The sequence below is a fragment of the Papio anubis genome, chromosome 19 (genome assembly GCF_008728515.1).
Source record: "Papio anubis isolate 15944 chromosome 19, Panubis1.0, whole genome shotgun sequence".
NCBI lineage: Eukaryota > Metazoa > Chordata > Mammalia > Primates > Cercopithecidae > Papio > Papio anubis.
The window spans coordinates 37,794,586-37,813,829 of NC_044994.1; the positions used below are offsets into that span (position 1 = coordinate 37,794,586).

The 19,244-nt window shown below is 42.7% G+C and overlaps 1 protein-coding gene across 7 annotated transcripts in view; it reads left to right on the forward strand.

Annotated features, from left to right (window-relative positions):
* Positions 1-10,624, forward strand: part of SLC14A1 (solute carrier family 14 member 1 (Kidd blood group)) — a 59,446-nt gene extending 48,822 nt beyond the window's left edge. For all 7 annotated transcript variants that reach the window (XM_031658801.1, XM_031658799.1, XM_031658800.1 and 4 more), the window contains 2 exons: positions 5,786-5,835; positions 7,252-10,624. In XM_031658801.1, the coding sequence (XP_031514661.1) occupies positions 5,786-5,835; positions 7,252-7,425 (224 nt within the window). In that variant the 3' untranslated portion in view covers positions 7,426-10,624. The remainder of the gene's footprint in view (positions 1-5,785; positions 5,836-7,251) is intronic.
* The last annotated feature ends 8,620 nt before the right edge of the window (positions 10,625-19,244 follow it).

The window sequence follows — 19,244 nt, forward strand, 5'->3', positions numbered from 1 at the left end:
TTTTTGTCTTGTTTTATTTTTTATGTTTGTTTTTTTAGACAGAGTCTCACTCTGTCACCAGGCTGGAATGCAGTGGCACAATCTTGGCCCACTGCAACCTCCAACACCCTAGTTCAAGCGATTCTCCTGTCTCAGCCTCCCAAGTAGCTGGGCTTACAGGCACGCACCACTATGCCCAGCTAATTTTTGTATTTTTGGTAGAGATGGGGTTTCACCATGTTGGCCAGGATGGTCTTGATCTTCTGACCTCATGATTTGTCCACCTCAGCCTCCCAAAGTGCTGGGATTACAAGCATGAGCCACCGCACCTGGCGGGTGCTGAGTTTTTTTTGTTTTATGTTGTTGTTGTTGTTTGAGATGAATTCTTGATCTCCAGGCTAGCATGCAATGGCATGATCTCAGCTCACTGCAACCTCTGCCTCCCGGGTCCTGGTTCAAGCAATTCTCCTGCCTCAGCCTCCCAAGTAGCTGGGATTATAGGCACGCACCACCGTGCCTAGTTACATTTTTTTATATTTTTAGTAGAGATGGGGTTTCACCAGGCTGGTCTTGAACTCCTGACCTCATGATCTGCCTGCCTTGGCCTCCCAAAGTGCTGGGATTACAGGGGTGAGCCACCGCGCCCGGCTGGTGATGAGGTTTTGACAGACCATGGAGAAGGATGAAGCCAAAGCTCTCGACATGTGTTTCCCCAAAGTGGGAATATCTTTGATATTTTCTCAATTATAGAAGCAGCACAGGTTTATTGTATAAAACAAAACAAAAATGTAATCTGTATAGAAATGTCTGAACCAGGAAGTGGAAATACTCCATTTTACTCCCCAGAGAGGGCTTTTTTGCCCACTTCTTATAAGGACCCTTGTGATTACACTGGGTCCATTCAGAAGTCTAGGCAACTCTCTCCATCTCAAGGTCTTTAACTTAATCACAGCTGCTACTAATTCCCTTTTGCCATGTGAGGTCACATATTCTCAAGTTCTGAGGTTTAAGATGTGGACATCTTTGGAGACCATTATTCTTCCTACCACACTCACCTTCCTTTGGATAGATACTCTTTTTTTTCCACTGGTGTAGCATAATGGTTGAGGCAGTCTACTGAGCTGGTTATGGAGCTCAGACTCTGGTGCCAGACAGTTCCAGCAGCTCTGCTACTTACTAGCATATTTGCTTATGAATGTAAGCAAATTATGAGTAATTTGCTTTTCTATGCCTCAGTTTCCCCATCTTAGAAAATGGAAGTTACCATATTCAATTCATACAATTGTTCTGATGATTAAATTAGTTAATGCATGTCCGAAACTCATAGAACAAATAGTGTCTAGCACTCGGTAAGTGCTATCTAAAAGTCTGGAAAAAAGTTTTTCTGGTGGCTTTGCATAACTTATTAAGAATCAAACTTGTTTATTTTCTCCTGTCAATTTCTTAAGTTTATTAACACCTGTATCTTCTCCCCAAATATGACTGATACACGAATCTGCCTTTACTTCCTCTGAGAAGGCCCACCCCTAACAACTAGTAAAACCATTGATACTGTATAGAATTTTTATTTTGGATTCGTTGTTAAGTATAAGTTTTTGTTTTGGGTACTTGCTTATTTAGGCAACTGTAAACTTTATTAACTGCTTATTCACTCTGACTTAGTTCATATTAACCTTCTGTACTTTTTTTTTTTTTTTTAAGAAAAAAGCCTCACTCTATTCCCAGACTGGAGTGCAGTGGCACAATCTCAGCTCACTGCAGCCTCCACCTCCTGGGTTCAAGCAATTCCTATGCCTCAGACTCCCAAATAGTTGGGATTACAGACATGCGCCACCATGCCCAGCTGATTTTTTGTATTTTTTGTAGTGACAGGTTTTTGCAATATTGGCCAGGCTGGTTTCGAACTCCTGACCTCAAGTGAACCACCTACCTCGGCCTCCCAAAGTGCTGGAATTACTGCTGGATTACTTCTTCAGAGATGGTTTGCAAAGAGAGTTTTGTTTTCTTTAAAGAGGGTCTGCAAAGAGACCTTGTATGCTGGAGAACATCTTCATTTCACCTTCATTTAAATTTTAGTTTAGCTGGCTACAAACTCAAGATTTAACATTTTTTTCTCAATATTTTGAAAATTGTCTTCAAAGACTACTCCATTGTCTTCTTATACCCAAAATTGCTATTAAGGTGTCTGAAAAGAAACTAATTCTTGTTAAAGTTGATTTTATTTTTCCTCTCTGGACTCTGAATTTTCTCTTTGCGTATGAGATATATATATGGTTTTATGTCACTATTATCTGTCTAGACGTAGCTTTTTTTTTTTTTTTTTTTTTTTTTTTTTTTCCTACTAGGTACTCAAATCCTCTCAATGTGAGCCCTCATCTCTTCCTTTAATTCTAGGAACATCATCATTTTTCACTTTGTCAAATCTTTTCCATGTTTCCCCTCTCCTTCTGTGATTTCTAGTATTTCAGCGTAATACTTTATGCTATTTTTTCATAACTCTTGACTTTTTCTTAATATTTTCCATCTCTTTATCTTTTCATGAGGCCCTTCAGTTCAGTTGATTGGCCTGATCATTCTTTGGCTCTGTCCATTGTGCTGATCACATCATTCATTGAGTTCTTCATTTCTGGTTTATTAATTAAATTTTATTGGCTGGGAGCAGTGGCTCACACCTGTAATCCCAGTACTTTGGGAGGCCAAGGGGGGCAGGTCACAAGGTCAAGAGATTGAGACCATCCTGGCTAACATGGTGAAACCCCATCTCTACTAAAAATACAAAAATTAGCTGGGTGTGGTGGCACACACCTGTAGTCCCAGCTACTCAGGAGGCTGAGGCAGGAGAATCTCTTGAAACCGGGAGGTGGAGGTTTCAGTAAGCTGAGATCGCGCCACTGTACTCCAGCCTGGGTGACAGAGCGAGATTCATATATAAATAAATAAAAATATATATATATATATATATATATATATATATATCAACTGTAAGTTGTTCAGTTTGTCGTCCTTCTTTTATGGTATTGCTCTCCTGGGATGTCCCCTTTCCTTGTCCTGGGAGCTCATGTTTCCCTCAGGATATCAGCTGTTTGGGTGAGTCTCTGGGCAGAGATGGAAGCCCAGGCTGGAGCTGCATTTTTCCTGGTGTATTTAATGAAAAAGGGGGCCCATGCTGCAGGGTATAGAACCTCCACTGCTCAAGGCCATGGAGATGGTGACTGTGTAGACACTTTATATGATAAGTGCCCTCTTGCTGGGGGAAGTTCAGATTGCTTCTAGTTTGAAACCATTACAAACAGTTCTGCAATGAATATTTTTGGCACAAATGTCCTTGTGTACTTTGTACAAGCATTTCTGTAAGAAGATTCACCTTCTTTTCAAGAAGCTAAATTGATGGGTTAAAGGGAATGCCAATTTTTATTTCAATGGATGCCAACTTTATCTCCAAAAAAGCCATACCAGTTTCCACTGCTGCCAGCAGTGTGTGAGAGTGCCCACTGGGCTCCCACAGGGTACAATCAGACTTTTAAATCTCTGTGCATGGATTTTTGAGACAGATCTCCAGCCCCCCTTGGAAAGCAAATCTCACATGTAAAATGCCACACCAAGTTTCAGCTTGTCCACATCACCCTGATACTGCCAAACAAAAGACCAACCCTGCCAGCCAAGGTAAATAAGTGACAGACATTTATTATAGAGCTGTTATTTATTAGTCCCCGATGGCTTTTATAAGGAAGTGGACTCAGGAAACTCTGACAGAACCTGGCACTGCTGTCTTTCTGGCCTCTAAGCCAGAGCAACTGCATGGCCAGAGAATATCTCAATGTTGTTGTTTTATCAGTGGAGACTGTAAACACATTGTGTATCTCTTCCAAATGGTTGGGTTATCACAGTGGGACTCACCCATTGGAAGGGACACTATCCAGGAGGAGCTAAAATCCAGTTTCCCCTTCAGTACTCAAGGGCCTTTTCTTCCCTCAGCTACCAAGAACGTTGTCAGGGTCATTGCCTACAAACTGATGATGTTGTGCAGAATTGCCCCTCTACTGTAAGGCTTTCCCAGTCCTACTTGGCGAGTCTTAATTGACATACCTACCATTAAATAATCTATCACTTTTACTATGGAGAGAAAAGCAACTTTGAATTGGAGATCACTTCAAAGCAACATAACAGTATGAGACGTAAACGTGCCAAAAGTGAGCCTTAGAAGTGTAATGGATATTTTAAAAAGAGAGAAGGCAGTAAGGCCTCATGTGCTCAGGAGTGGTGTTGTAGCAAAGGGGGCACTCAAGAGATCAGGGACAGAGGACCCCAGTGCTTAGCAGAGGGCCAGTGAATAGTTGTTGAATTAATTGATTAAACTTTAACAATGAATGAAATTGGTGTAACCGAGGAGAGAAACCCTTGTAAGCCAAGCCGTGAGCACCCTTCTGCTCAGAGCAGTCCCATGGTGAAAGAGATACATTAACAGCTGTGTTTATGGAAATAGAAGCTCTCATTTGAGATTCATCACCTCCCAGTAAGGCAGATCTTCAAGATGCCTTTTTACAGATGATGAAACTAGATTCCAAGACATTCAGTGATTTGTTATACAACAAATAAAATGGCAGAGCTGGGATTTGAAACCAGTACTGTTTCCAAAGACCAGCCCTTCCCACTAGTGTGAGACAATTCATACATGAAAGAATTTGATATGCTATTGAATAAGAAACACCAGGATAAAAAGACAAAATATTGGTAAAAGGACAGAAGTCTATGGTAAAGTAAATGAGGATCACAGAGCTCCCCCACCGCTGGCGACCATGTCCTGCCACATCCCCACACACCAAGATAGCTGATGTGATTTCTCACCAGACATGGAGACAAGATGGTGAGTGTGTCTAACGGTGAGCTCTGGTGGCCCAAGTGGCTAGGTGGCCATTATATGAAGGTCATTCTTCAGGCTATCCCCATGAAACCTGAGGGCTTCCCTGAGCCTCCGTGAGCCTTCTCTTCAACCAAAACTGAGGAATAGATAATTATCTGGTTGAGATCTTTGCATTAGTTGTTTTACATTGAAAGTCACCCATATACTCAAATTACTGACTCTACAATTTTTTTGGCCACTCAAAGTAAATAAAACATAAGACATTTATTCATTGATTTTAATGGTATTGGAGAAGATGTTATCAAGGGGAGGAATCCCAAGTTTGTGTTCAGTTCCTGCTTCCTTCTTTCTTTCCTTCTTATTTTATAAACATGGTTTTGTTTTGGTTTTTAGTACACACGCTGCCAAAGCAAGCACTATGATTTTTTGTAGCTTTGAATCCTATTCATTAATATGAGAATCCTAGATGCTATCTCAAGAAACATTAATAGGTTTCATTTAATTCAGCTATGCTTGGATAATTTCATTTAATCCAGCTATGCTTGGATAAAACATCAGAGAAATTTATTTTCCATAGAAGGCCTTTCCCTTAAGTATTAGCAATAACAACAAAATAGTAACCATAAAACAACTACCTTTATTGAACACTTACTGTGTGCTAAACACATGCATTATTTCCTTTCATCCTCACACCAACACCATGAAAGAGACATTCCTTTTACTTCCATTGTACAGGTGAGGAAATGGAGGCTTAAAACAGAGCCCATGGAGCTCCTAAGTGGTGGAGCCAGGATTTGAATCCAGGACTGCTGACTTTAGACTCATGCTAGTAATCAGCGCACTGTGCATTCCAGGTGATTTATATTGGAAGGCAGCCTTTCCTGTGATTAAAAGTGCATCTACCAAGCATTGTTCTTTCTCTCTCTCTCCTTTTTTTTTCTGTAGCCCTGTTCACGGCCTATCTTGGAGTCGGCATGGCAAACGTTATGGCTAGGGTGAGTGTGCTTTAGTCTCACTTTTCATTCGCGTAATTGACCAGCTTACGACTATATGGGAAATGCTCCTGAAGTCCACTGGGCTGGCATCCAGTGGCAGGATCCACGACCATGAGAAGCACTGCCCTACCTTCTGCTGGAACTCCCTGGCCTTTCTTTCAGCATCACAGCAAACTTTAGTCCAAACCACAATCACCCAGTATGTTACAAATATCAGATTGCTTGGTTTAAAAAAAATGAAACTTAGGTTGTATAACATATTATCAAGTTCAGAGTCTAACTCTGAGTGATAAGAAGTTGACTTTAGGATACCTTTTACTTAAACAGAAAGCCAGATATTCCATTGCAGGTGATACCTTTTACTTTAGGATACCTTTTACTTAAACAGAAAGCCAGATATTCCATTGCAGGGCCAGTTTCTGATAGCTCAGTCCATGTTGATGTTGTCATGGCTGCTAAGGAGTCAAGGCAATATCTAGCCCTCTTGGCAACAGCATAGAGATTTTATCTGGGAGGGTCCTTAAGGAGACACAGTATCTTTCTGGTAGAAAGCCAAAGTCCCATTACAGGCATGCATGATGGAGAGTACATCAGAGCACACGGGACCCTCCACATGTCAACAAAGAAGGTTCACAGGCATCAGTCCATGGACCCAAATGGGCAAGCTGCATACCAGAGTCAGCTAGGAAGACGGGAAAATATGGAGCCTTAGGCCTTGCGTCCTTTGGTATTTCTGATAGAGTAGATCTTGTACGATGCTTGAACATCCATGTTTTTTTTTTTAACTCCCCCAGATGATTCTGATGTGCAGTCAGGTTAGGGTACCCCTATACGCCATCACACCCCAGGGAGGTCCATGCATCAGGCCAGAGCTAACCAATGGCATACGCTCAGAATTGTGTGAGTTTCCATGGGCAGCACAAAGAGGACCTACCCTCAAGGAACTTAGAGTCTATTTGGGAGACAGAATGGAAAGAAATAAAGCAAGTCAAGTCTAAGATCTAGACCAGGCATAAGTCAAGGTCAGAGAGGTCACTGTGGGTTGGACTAATCAGAGAAGGCCTTGTGGACGTGAAGAGTGGTCAGGGGCCATTTGCAGTTTGCAAGTGTCATCTCTGTTTGTCAAATGTCCTCTTGGCACATCTGGTGCAGGAAGTCTGAATATATGAGAGGGAGAGAAAGACATACATACAAGATAGAGACATAAGTGGCTGCCCTAAAGAATAGATGTCAACATTCCAACAGCTCAATGCCCTGAGATTATAAACTCAGTCTCCACGAGCATGCACAGAATCCAGAGCAATGCCCCCAGTGGTTCATCCCCTTGGGCTGAGTGCAAGTAGAGGGGGATGCTTTGTGTAGCTCAGCTGTCAGATGGGATCTGAAAGGAGCATGTGACTTTCTCTTCTTCCCCAGATTGGATTGCCAGCTTGTACCTGGCCCTTTTGTTTGGCCACGCTATTGTTCCTCATGATGACCACAAAAAATTCCAGCATCTACAAGATGCCCCTCGGTAAAGTTACTTATCCTGAAGAAAACCGCATCTTCTACCTGCAAGCCAGGAAAAGAATGGTGGAAAGTCCTTTGTGAGAACAAGCCCCCTCTGTAGCCATGGTCACGAGTCCTTTCTGCCTGACTGCTCCAGCTAACTTCCAGGGTCTCAGCAAACTGCTGTTTTTCATGAGTATCAACTTTCATACGAACGCATCTATGATCTGTTCTTATGCTCATTTTGTATTTTCCTTTCGACTCCCAGGAATATCCTCAAGCATATGAGAGCCACATCCAAGTGATGTGCTCTGGTATGGAATTTGAAACCCGAATGGGGCCTTGGCACTAAGACTGGAATGTATATAAAGTCAAAGTGCTCCAACAGAAGGAGGAAGTGAATACAAACTATTAGTATTTATTGATATTGTTGGTGTTTAGCTGGCTCCATGACGTTAGCAGTATTAAAAATTAAACCCCATAAACCAACTAAGCCTTATGGAACTCACAGTCACAAAATCGAAGTTAATCCAGAATTCTGTGATAAGTAGTTTGACTTTTTTTAAATCAATGCAAGTTACACACTATAGCCAGAGTCAATATCACAGAGGGGCAAGCTGACAGCTGAGCTCGGTCCCCACTTCCTACAAACAATGGCTTGCACCCTATGCCTTGTGTGTGTGACATTCTCTCATGGGACATAGTTGGGGTTTTCCAGACTGACAGGACTGCAAGAGGAAGAAAGGAATTTTGTCAATCAAAATTATTCTGTATTGCAACTTTTCTCAGAGATTGCAAAGGATTTTTTAGGTAGAGATTACTTTTCCTTATGAAAAATGATCTGTTTTAAATGGGATAAAATAGGAGAAGTTCCTGGCCTAACCTGTTCTTACATATTAAAGAAAAGTTACATACTGGATTTATGAAATACTCAGCTTAGGTATTTTTACTTTAATGCCTGAATTGATTTTGTAAATGACACAAATGCATAGAATTGTTACCAACCTCCAAAGGGCTCTTTAAAATCATTTGAGGATGTCTTATAAAGACTGAAGGCAAAGGTCAGATTGCTTATGGGTGTTATTTTTATAACTTGTTGAATTTCTTAATTTAAAAAAGCTTCTTATTTTCTGCACACTCACACTCTCTCAGAAACCAGTGGCATTTGAACCACCAAAAAGAAATGAAAGGCTGAGTGTGGTGGCTCACACCTGTAATCCCAGCACTTTGGGGAGCCCAGGTGGGCAGATTGCTTGAACCCAGGAGTGGAGTTCAAGACCAGCCTGGGCAGCATGACGAAACCCCACATCTACAAAAAATACAAGAATTAGCCAGGCATGGTAGTGGGCACCTGTAGTTTCAGCTACTTGGGAGGCTGAGGTGGGAAAATGGCTTGAGCCCAGGAGGCCGAGGCTGCAGTGAGCTGAGATCGCACCACTGCACTCCACCCTGGGTGACAGAATGAGACCGTGTCTCTCAAAAAAAAAAAAAAAAAAAATACGGGTAAGGATTCTCGTTTTCCTCTCTTTAATTTAAAAGTTACCAGTTCCGTAAAGGCTCTGTCACCAAACATGCTGAAGACAGCAACAGAAGTCACATTCAGGGACTGGGCACAGTGGCTCACACCTGTAATCCCAGCACTTGGGGAGATGGAGGCAAAAGGATTTCTTGAGCCCAGGAGCTCAAGACCACCTTGGGCAACATATCAAGACTCCATCTCTTAAAAAATAAAAATAATAATATTAGCCAGGTGTGGCAGCACACATCTACACCAGTTACTCAGGAGGCTGAGGTGGAAAAATCGCTTGTACACAGAAGTTCGAGGCTGCGGTGAGCTACAATCATGTCACTGCACTCCAGCCTGTGTGACAGAGCAAGACCCTATCTCTAAAATAAATAATAATAATTAATTAATTAATTAATTTAAAAAAGAAGCCCTCTTCATTTACCTTCCACTTCAGTATGTATGGTGCAGTAGTTTGGAGGTTGGAAAGTGAAACGTCGGAATCCTGAAGATTTTTTCCACTTCCAGTTTGCAGTGCTCAGTGCACAATATACGGCTTGCCCAATGAATAAACAGAAATAGGGAAGTAAACCTACAAATATTTTAGGGAGAAGCTCACTTCTTCCTTTTCTCAGGAAACCAAGCAAGCAAACATTGTTCCAATTTTAAAATCCTGTGACCAAAGCCTTTGAAACTATGAATTTGCAACTGGCATGGGTTTATGGATATTGCTGTGGAGAAGCTCAATTTTCAGTGTTTGAACTGAACCCTTTCTTGTTAGGGAATGTGTGAAAGAAGAATTGTGGGGGAAAAAAAAAAAAAAGAAAATAAGCATAACCAAAGATCATCAGCAGTGAAGAATCTAGGCTGTGGCTGAGTGAACCAGAGGCCTCTAAAATGCACCCAAGTCGATCTTCAGAACGGAGATCTACCGTGTAGGATCTTCTTGTGCTCACACAAATCTGTAAATAGGAACATTGTACATTGTCGAATTTAAATGATATTAATTTTCTCAAGCTATTTTTGTTACTATTATCCTAAAAATAAGTATTTGCAGAGAGCACTTATACTTTTTCCTAATGTCTGTATAACAAATTTCTATGCAAGTACATGAATAAATTATGCTCATAGCTCAGTTTTGTATAATGTGCCATTGATAGCCATCAGGTATATGAACAATCACAAGCATAAGTCAGTATTGCTTATGTTGCATGTGCTAGGATCCTTATTCCTTCCTTACACTTGGTAATAGCACCAGATGCATAGTTTAGTAAACCCTTTTCAGTTTCAGATTGACAGGCCCATCCCCTTGGGTATCCTCTCAACTATCCATTGTTCTTTCAACTCGGGGATGAGAATGAATAACTGAGGACAGTTGTTAAGAACATGCTCCTAACACTTTGAGATCGATATCCCGAGAGCCACTTCCATGCATTCCCAGACAGGTCCTGGGCACCCCCATCAGGGCTGACCCTGGGCCACGGCATGCCTCAGGGGTCAGCTCTCTAGAACAAGCCACTTGTCAGAATTTTATCCCCTGAGGCCAAAGCCACAGCCATGCTTGTCTCCGCCACAGAAGCACTTCTCTTCTACCTCCTTTCACCATGGTTGGCAGATTTGAAAGAAAATACGGTAAGAAGGGAAATTTACTTCAACAAGTTTGAATGATAAGTTTCAAAGCAGCCCTAAAAGGAAACTAAAAAAGGCACAATGGGGTCTCCCTATTGAAGTGCCCTCTGTCATAACATTCTCCCACCTATGGTTTCAAGGTAAATTCAAATAAATTTTCCAGAGTGATCTGGGCATTCTATGTCTTCTTTTATCTGGGGGAGAAACGACAGGCTGTGAGGTTCTTATGCTAAAGACACTCTATCCTTTAGGAGCTACAGGGGCCAACTTGCCTGTTATCCATGATACATGATTAGCATGGATATTATGTCAAGATCAAAGCCAAGTTTTACAAGAAACCAGGAATTTCTAAGGAAGCTTCTTATAAACAACTTTACAAGAATATTTTTGTGGTTAGTAAACATAACATTTCATGCACAAGACTGTTTTCAGCCTTTCTCCTTATCTAACTTGTTCCTTCCAAAAGGCTTCACTCTTTAGTTTCATCTTCTTGAATCTGCATTGACAAGCCCCAGACTATTAGGAGGGCTGATAGCTTCCAGGCTGTAGAGTTCCACTTGCTAAAACAGTCAACAATGCAGATCCTGAAGGAATTTAAGGCTTAATAAATGAATATGGTAAATAATAGACTTTTAGAGAACGATATATAAATATAGTCTGCTTTCACAGCTCTTCATTAAACTATAAAGTAGATGCTGTAGATCAGACCAGACACGTGCAAAGTCACCTAAAAGAGAAAATTGCTCCCAGGGCTGACCTAACCTTATTTAATATTAACCTGGTAGGTATGAACTTATCTAAAGCAAGCTTAGGTCCACCTAATGGGGTAGAAAGTCAACCACTGAGGCTCAGGAGAAGAAGAAAACCTAGGAAGGGGGTCTTCAGTATTGGAACTTGGGATGGGACAGCCACAGGTGTCAAGGGTGAGCTCTGTGGTGGAAATGGCACTGGGGTATTATGGTTTAGTAAACTGAACTATATAGACCAAGCAATTAATGCTCCTTGTCCAATCCTGTACTCACAAGCTATTTGGCTTCCTATGTAGACTTGTCTTACAGGGTAAAAACACATGTATCCACACTGATGAGCTTCTCTGATCCTTGATAGTTACATTTCTCATTTTAGTTGATAATTCTAATTTTTATACATAAATCTTCTAAAATTTTATTTACCAAACTTTATATGTCACCAATCACACACCCTCCCCATGGTGCTCCAAAAAAGTTAAGTTTCTGAGGCCCCAAAGGTCAATAGGGTGACGGGTGGGTAGTTAGGGAAGGCCTCCCTGAGGAAGGGAGGTTTAGGCAGAAATCTAAGGAATAGGCAGGAGGTGGAGGAAGGTGGAACGTGAAGGGAGCAGTACCCTTGGCAAAGGCAACCGTGTGGATAAAGGCCTTAAGAAAAGGAGATTGGTGCTTTCAAGGAGTGAAAAGATTGCTGTGGCTGGATTATGGTGAATGAAAGGGCACTGGAGTGAATTGAGCAAACCAACTGGGAGGCCATTGCAATAGTGCAGGAGAGAAGTAATGGTGGCTTGGACTCCAGTGGTGATGGAGAGACGTTCATGGATATGAGAGACAGGAAGCAGAATCACCAGAACTCTGTGATGAGTTGATTTGCAGGGTGAGGGAGGGGGAGGTGTCAAGGACGGCTTCCTGATTTCTAGACTGGGCCACAAGGTGAATGGTGGTGCCACACCGTCGATGGAGCACTGAGGGGTCACTTCTCCTCTCATACTGCACACTCTTCCTCGCCAATCCCATCCTTCTCATGCTTCAATCCAGACCTTATCTTCAACTCCCTATAGGGACTGTTCCAAAAGCACTTCCTCAAACTCAACATATCCAGGACAAAACTCATCTTCTTCAACTATTCTTCTCTCCCTCTCATGTTGACTCATGGAGGAAGGTAGCACCCTCCACCCAACTGGGAAAGCCAGAAACAGGATGCCATCCTTGACCTCATTCTCTCACCTCCAGGAAATAGATAGCCAAGTGCTGAGGGTTCCACCTCCTTGATAGCCCCCATTCATTCATTTATTGAATGGCTGTTTACTACATAACAGGAACTGTAACTACAATACTGAATCAGACAGCCATGGTCTCTTCCCTCACAAAAACTTTATGAGGTGAAATGACGAGTAAAGGAGTAATATAATATAGTGCAGTGATGATGATGAGTAAGAGACAGCCAGGTGACAAGGTTGAGGGAAGGGTATGCCAGTGACCTCTTTCTTCTAAAAAACAAAGACAAGAATAATTAATTATCAGGCATCCATACTAGTTAGGATGCCTTTGCCTGCAAGTAACAAAATACCTGACAAAAAGTGGTTAAAACAGCAGGAATTTCATTCCTAAAAGTAGGAAGTTCCAGATTTGGTGCTCGATGATGTCACAAAGAGTGCAATGTCTTTCCATGTTCCTCATCATTCTCAGCATCCTCAGAAGGCTCCACTTTCATCCTAGAGCTTGTAGCCTCATAGTTACAACATGGCTGCCCGGGTTACAAACATCACAACCACATCAAGAAGAAGAGGGGCAAATAGATTTGCAAGAGGGCCATCCTCTCATGTTTCTCTTCTTTATCATGGATGGAAATCTTTCTTAGAAGCTCCTCCAAAATAATTACACTTGTATCTTTTTGGGAGAACTGGGTTGTATGGCCGTTCATGGCTGCCTAAAAGTCTGAGAAAGTATGCATCTGGTATGCAGCTTCTCTTGTAACAGGTGAACTCTGCCATATTGGAGCAAAAGCAAGAGGAATGGCAATTGGACAGGTAGCCAACATGGCTGCTATGGTGGTATATAGTACCACCATATAGTGTGTAGTTCCTATGTGCCCCCACGAGAGAAACACAGTGACAGGTTAAACTGTCTATTGTGGGATTCACAAAGGGGTTTGGAACAGAAATCTAGACCAAGACCTTTTGCACAAGAGATTCTTTGTGGAATACTTGCTGGAATATTCCCATAGTATTTTGGGATACCCCAGACTCATACAAGGTTATATAATCTCTAACTAACAAGATTCTAAGCAAAGGATGAGACGTGATCATGCTCAGGCAAGGAAAATAGGGTCAATTAATGTTCTAATTAGTTCTCTTGATCTAACAGTTAAGGCTTCTAAATCATTCCATGTCAGAAGCCCCACTGGAAATAGTTGAGGGTCAATTCAGTTGCAGCTCAATGAAGTACTGAAAACAAGTGTCTAACATTTTCTGGTTCATGGTTTCAAATAGATTTCAAATAAACAATGAGGAAGCCAGTTTCCTGTTTGGGTTGGGTCCATTGGATCCTAGCCCATCAAAGCTTTGAATTATATTGCAATGACATGCAAGGACTAGAGGGGGAAGAACTGAAGCACAGAGGAAAGTTGGCACAGTGCTAGGAAACCTGGCTAAAATTAAGTCCCTCAGTCCAAAGGAAACAATGGCAGCTAGGACATGAGTCAATGATCCAAGTGCAAGTGCATTTGGGGGCTACAAGAGCACACACAAGCAGGCCATGGAACTGGCCAACCCAACAAGAAGGTCTTTCCACATTCTGAGACCCCCTCCACTGTTGGCCTCTCAACGAGAGGGTAGATCTGTACTATTAAATATAGTAACCACTATCCACGGTGTAGCACTTGCAGTGAAGCTGGTCCAAACTGAGATGTGTTCTACATGTAAATTGCACACTGGGTTCCAAACACTTAAAACAAAAGAGGAAAAAATATCTCAATAATTGTCTATATGAAATTTTGACATGAAATAAAATATATTGTTAAAATTAATTTTACCTTTTTAAATACATTTTTAAGATGGCCACTTTTGAAAATCTAAAATTATACAAATAACTTGCATTTGTGGCTCACATTGTACTTCTATTCAACAGCACTGGGCTAGATAGTGCCCCAGCCCTGGGTTCTTAGTGGTTTACAAAGTCTCCATAGCAACTTAGATGGCACTGAGCTGTTGGAACTCAAACTTCTGGAGAATTCATTCATTCCTCCTCCAGAAATAATGCATGCAAAAGAAGCCCTTCTGTCATGTTGTGGAGACAGAGCTTACTGATTCTGGGGTCTCTATCTCAAATTCATCAGTTCAAAGATTCTTAAGGTCAATTTCAGGTAAAATTGTACACTTTTCCAGGAGGGCTAAGTGCTGTGCACTCTGAGGATTATCTTAAAATAATCATTTCTTAAGTCATTTCTTAAAATAATCATATCATGGCTACGGAGTGAGGAGACTGGTTTTCCTGCATGTGATATTAAGTTATTCTGAAGGCAGTACCTAAAGAACAGCCTCAGAAACACTTGGCCCTCAGACAGTACCACTGGGACAAACAGGCTGCCTCTCCATGTGTCCATGTGCAGGATAACTCTAACCTGAATGTACAAGTGCTCATCAGTCATAAGCTATGAAAACAGCGAAGTACCTGGATATAAGGCAATAGGGAATAGTGGGGACGGGAGCCAATTGAAGACTGCATGCCTTCACGTAAAAGCATTCGCACACTATGCTAACCAAACAAAGCACATTTGGGAGATGGATTTCTTTCGTGGGCTCCATTTTGCAAGTTCTGTTTCCAGGCAGCTCTTATGAATGCTCTACAATGCTTACAACCAGGGGCATTTATCAGGCCTAAGGGCCTTTGAAAAAAATTCAATTATTCCCATCTCTTCTTAGACCTCTTGAATCTGAATTTCTAAAGGTACTACAGATTATTCGAAATGTGAAAGGAAAATAAATCTCAAGACCCCAAAATCATTAAGCCAAAGGGAAAAGTTAAGCTGGGAACTGGGTCACACAAAACTGCCTCCCGTTTGGTTCCTAAATCAGATGCCTATAAGATGGAAAGCTACACACCACCCTCATATTTTGCCCACAGGGAAATCCCTAATGAACTCCAAGATCTTTACTCTGAAGTGTTTCTGTTAAAATTCACCATGGCAGCCAGGCACAGTGGCTCACGCCTGTAATCCCAGCACTTTGGGAGGCCAAGGCGGGCGGATCACAAGATCAGGAGATCAAGACCATCCTGGCTAACACAGTGAAACCCCTTCTCTACTGAAAATGCAAAAAATTAGCCGGGTGTGGTGGCACGCACCTGTAGTCCCAGCTACTCGGGAGGCTAAGACAGGAGAATTGAACCTGGGAGGCGGAGGTTGCAGTGAGCCAACATTGCGCCACTGCACTCCAACCTGGAAACCTGGACGACAGAGCGAGACTCCATCTCAAAAAAAAAAAAAAAAAAAATTAACCATGGCAATGTAAATGGTAACTTATCTTTACAGGTGCAACAACCCCTCTTCCCACATGATACAAATGCATATCTGATTGTTCCCCCCTCCCCATCACCCCCGCCCCAGTTGTCTGTTATCTTATGTAAAAGTGCAGATTCCCTGCATTTCCCCTTTCCCATTTGGCCATCTTATGTAAAAATCCAGATTTACTGAGCTAGACAAAGGCATGAATATTTTCTCCATACCCTCCTCTTGCTCAAAAATTGTGTGCTTCTCAATATCCTGCCCTTTCCCCTTTAAATTTGGAGCCCTCAAAATCATCTTTGGAGAAAAGCATAGACCCGTCACCCAGGTGTGCATCCTTAACTTTGGCAAATAAACCTCCTAAAATGATGGAGACTTGTCTCATCATTTTTCTCGATTGACATAATGGGCCCTCCTACATAAAAGCCACTGTACATTCAGAAAATTCAGAATCCCCTGGAGGCTGGAGTAAATGAGGATGGCTTCCTGGAGGAGGTGTGACTCTGGCCTCATTCTGACACATTCCCTCCCTGGCTCACCTAGACTTGGCTTTAGGAGCTCATCTGGGCTCCCCCTGGACCCCCAACCACGCCCTTTCCAGAACCACTGCTAGAGTCCAAGGAAATGATGCTCTTACCAAGGGGCCATGTTGTGGTGGGGCCTAAGATCCATAGTTCAGGCAGTGTATACAGAAGGCAGCCAGAGAAGAAGGGAGTGGCCATGGCACAGAATCTATTTTCTTTAAATGCTCAAAGCTTATGTATGTCAAGTCAGCCCATAACAGCCATCTCTTCCCATTTTGCTCGCGCCCCACACTGACACAGCCAAGGCAATGTCATGGCATTTCTCTTAATCACCCTCATGGTCTGCTGTGTGCTTACTCCTTTTCAACTGTAAGGATAACCTAGAAATATATAACCATATTTTACATAAATACAGAACTGCCTAAAGAAGCAGCTAATATTGTGATTCCTCTGGCCCTGCCCCCACCACTTCCTGCCTCCAACTCCCCACCCACCATGTGAGGAAAGCTTATGCTTCTCTTCCCTTCTCCTGGGGACCTCCTTTCACTGCCACGCCAGTCCCACTTGCCCTACGTCTGACCAACACCTACATTCCTCATGGACAGCGCCCATCACCTACAGCTCTGCCTCTCACTGCCAGTCACAGGGCCCTGCAAGCTCTGAGCCACAAGGCCAATGATAGCCTAAGGACCCCCTTCCTCCGCACCTCAAATCGACCACCACTGTCTGCTCATCCTAGGAACCTCCAAATTCAGGCCCTTTCGACCCTCAGGACTCCAGATTATTCTTCCCTATACCCACATCTAGGAATGACCCACTGCTGATTCACACCAGTGCAGACATTCAAATTATTAAACTATTGAGTTCTTTTGCACACTTTGTGGTAAGTAGTCACTGCCCTGAGCCCTGTCACCTGAGTCTCTCTATAACCTTCAGGAATTTCTCCACAATCCAGCAACTAAAGGGTTAACACAAAGCACAGCTAAGAGCTCCAGCAATAGTTCTGACTGGTCAGTTCCCTTGCCTTACCAGGTGATTAAGGTTTTAAATGTCACCCTGGCACCGCATGGCAGACAGATTTTGTATGCCTAATGCTGGTTGTAATTTAATGTAAATCATCATTTCTTTTGAGGCTGCAAGAAGGGGATGTAAGGACTCCGGACTCAGTGTAAGGTGCATGAGGGCATGCGAACACCTGGCATCAGGATCGTACAGTCACACCCACATCAAGCCAACATCTGCATAATGCAACTGAAAGGCAGCAAAACTGGTCCCCTTAGATGCCTTCACCAGCAGCCCACCATGGAGCCTAACATTTCTCCTCTCATTCCCTGAATTTTCAGGGAGAGAAGCAACACAGTAAGATCTCAGATAGCAACACCCTAATTGAATTAGTTTTACCTGGTCTCTTCCCGCCTAATAGCAAGAGAAAGTCCTGGCCGGTGCGGTGGCTCATGCCTGTAATCTCAGCACTTGAATGCTGGGATGGATCACTTGAGGTCAGGAGTTTGAGACCAGCCTGGCCAGCACAGCAAAACCCCATCTCTCCTAAAAATACATAATTAGCCGGGCACAGTGGTGGGCACCTGTAATCCCAGCTACTCAGGAGGCTCAAGCAGGAGAATCGCTTGAACCTGGGAGGTGGAGGCTACAGTGAGCCAAGATCGCACCACTGCACTTTAGCCTGGGCGACAGAGCGAGACTCTGTCTCAAAAAAAAAAAAAAAAAAGAGAGAGAGAGAGAGAGAAAGTCCTATAGGAAAAAGACTCTAGAAAGATTAGTTTTCATGGGAAATCCAAGGAAGGTGGCCATCCAGGACTAGGGCCGTATCAAGCGAAGGAAAGGAATGAGGCGTAATAGGGGTGTACAAGAGGAAACCCAGGACAATCCATCATTAAAGTCGTATTCCCCTGAACATACTGCAGTGAAGAGACAAGCCAGTCAGCAAAGATTTGACTCTTTAGTCAAATGAGGTGTGAGCCTAGGCTTCCCTCCTCCATGCCATTTACAATGTGGTTACTTCCTCTCATAATCTTCAAATCCTGGCTTGCCTGCTCTAATGGCCATTTGTTGTTTTTGTCTTCCCTGCATGCTTCCCACCTTCTTCTAGTAACAGCACCTCCCTTCCTTAAGGGATCTGCTCCTTCCCCATCCATGGGGGTCCTTTGAGGCTGCTGGCCTCAGTACCATACTCCCAAACGCAGTGGAGTCAGTGACTCAGGTGTAATCAATCATGGTACCTCAATCCCCTGGCCATGGGGATGGACCCAAGGGTCAGCCACCTAACCCAAACTGAGCCAATAAGATTCTTCCTTGCAGGAATTTGAAATCTAAGTACACAGACATCCAGGATGAAGGGAAATTGAGACTGGGTCTGACAATAGTGCTCTAAGAGAAAGGCCACGAGATACCCAGAACCATCCTGGTTTCTTTCCCTCCCAAGCCCAGGTTACTATTACCTTGATGCAATAACAACATCAACTAACACCCAGCCCCATATCTTTCCAATAAACTCAATTGGTACTTAAGTTAGAATCTTTTTGTATCATTTCAAGCACAACCAAAATTGATACAGAATGTTACAACTGACATCTCTAGAAAATGGAATAGGCAGTCAAAAAGGGGTGGGGATCTGACAGTTCTTGCTACATGGTTAAATGATTACCTGATATATATTGTGATCCAAACCATGTGTAACCATGGCTAAAGCATTAGAAAAGGCTTGGTAGGAAAATGTCAGGATATTAGAGAGCTCTGACTGATCATTTTAGCTTAGACTAAAGCAGGATGCATGGACATGTTGGGGTTGACTCTTTCTGCTTTAGCTAATGCTCCAAGAACTCGGGGGGTGAAAGATTGGGCTTCCTGCCTGTGCAGGTTATTAAGTTATTATCTCCCAGTTCTAAGCCCACCCTTCTACACTTTGATCTCTGATGGCAGGGCTGAGACTCTGCAACCTACTGTTTTCTTTCTTTTCTCTCTCTCTCTCTCTCTCTCTCTCTCAGAGTCTCACT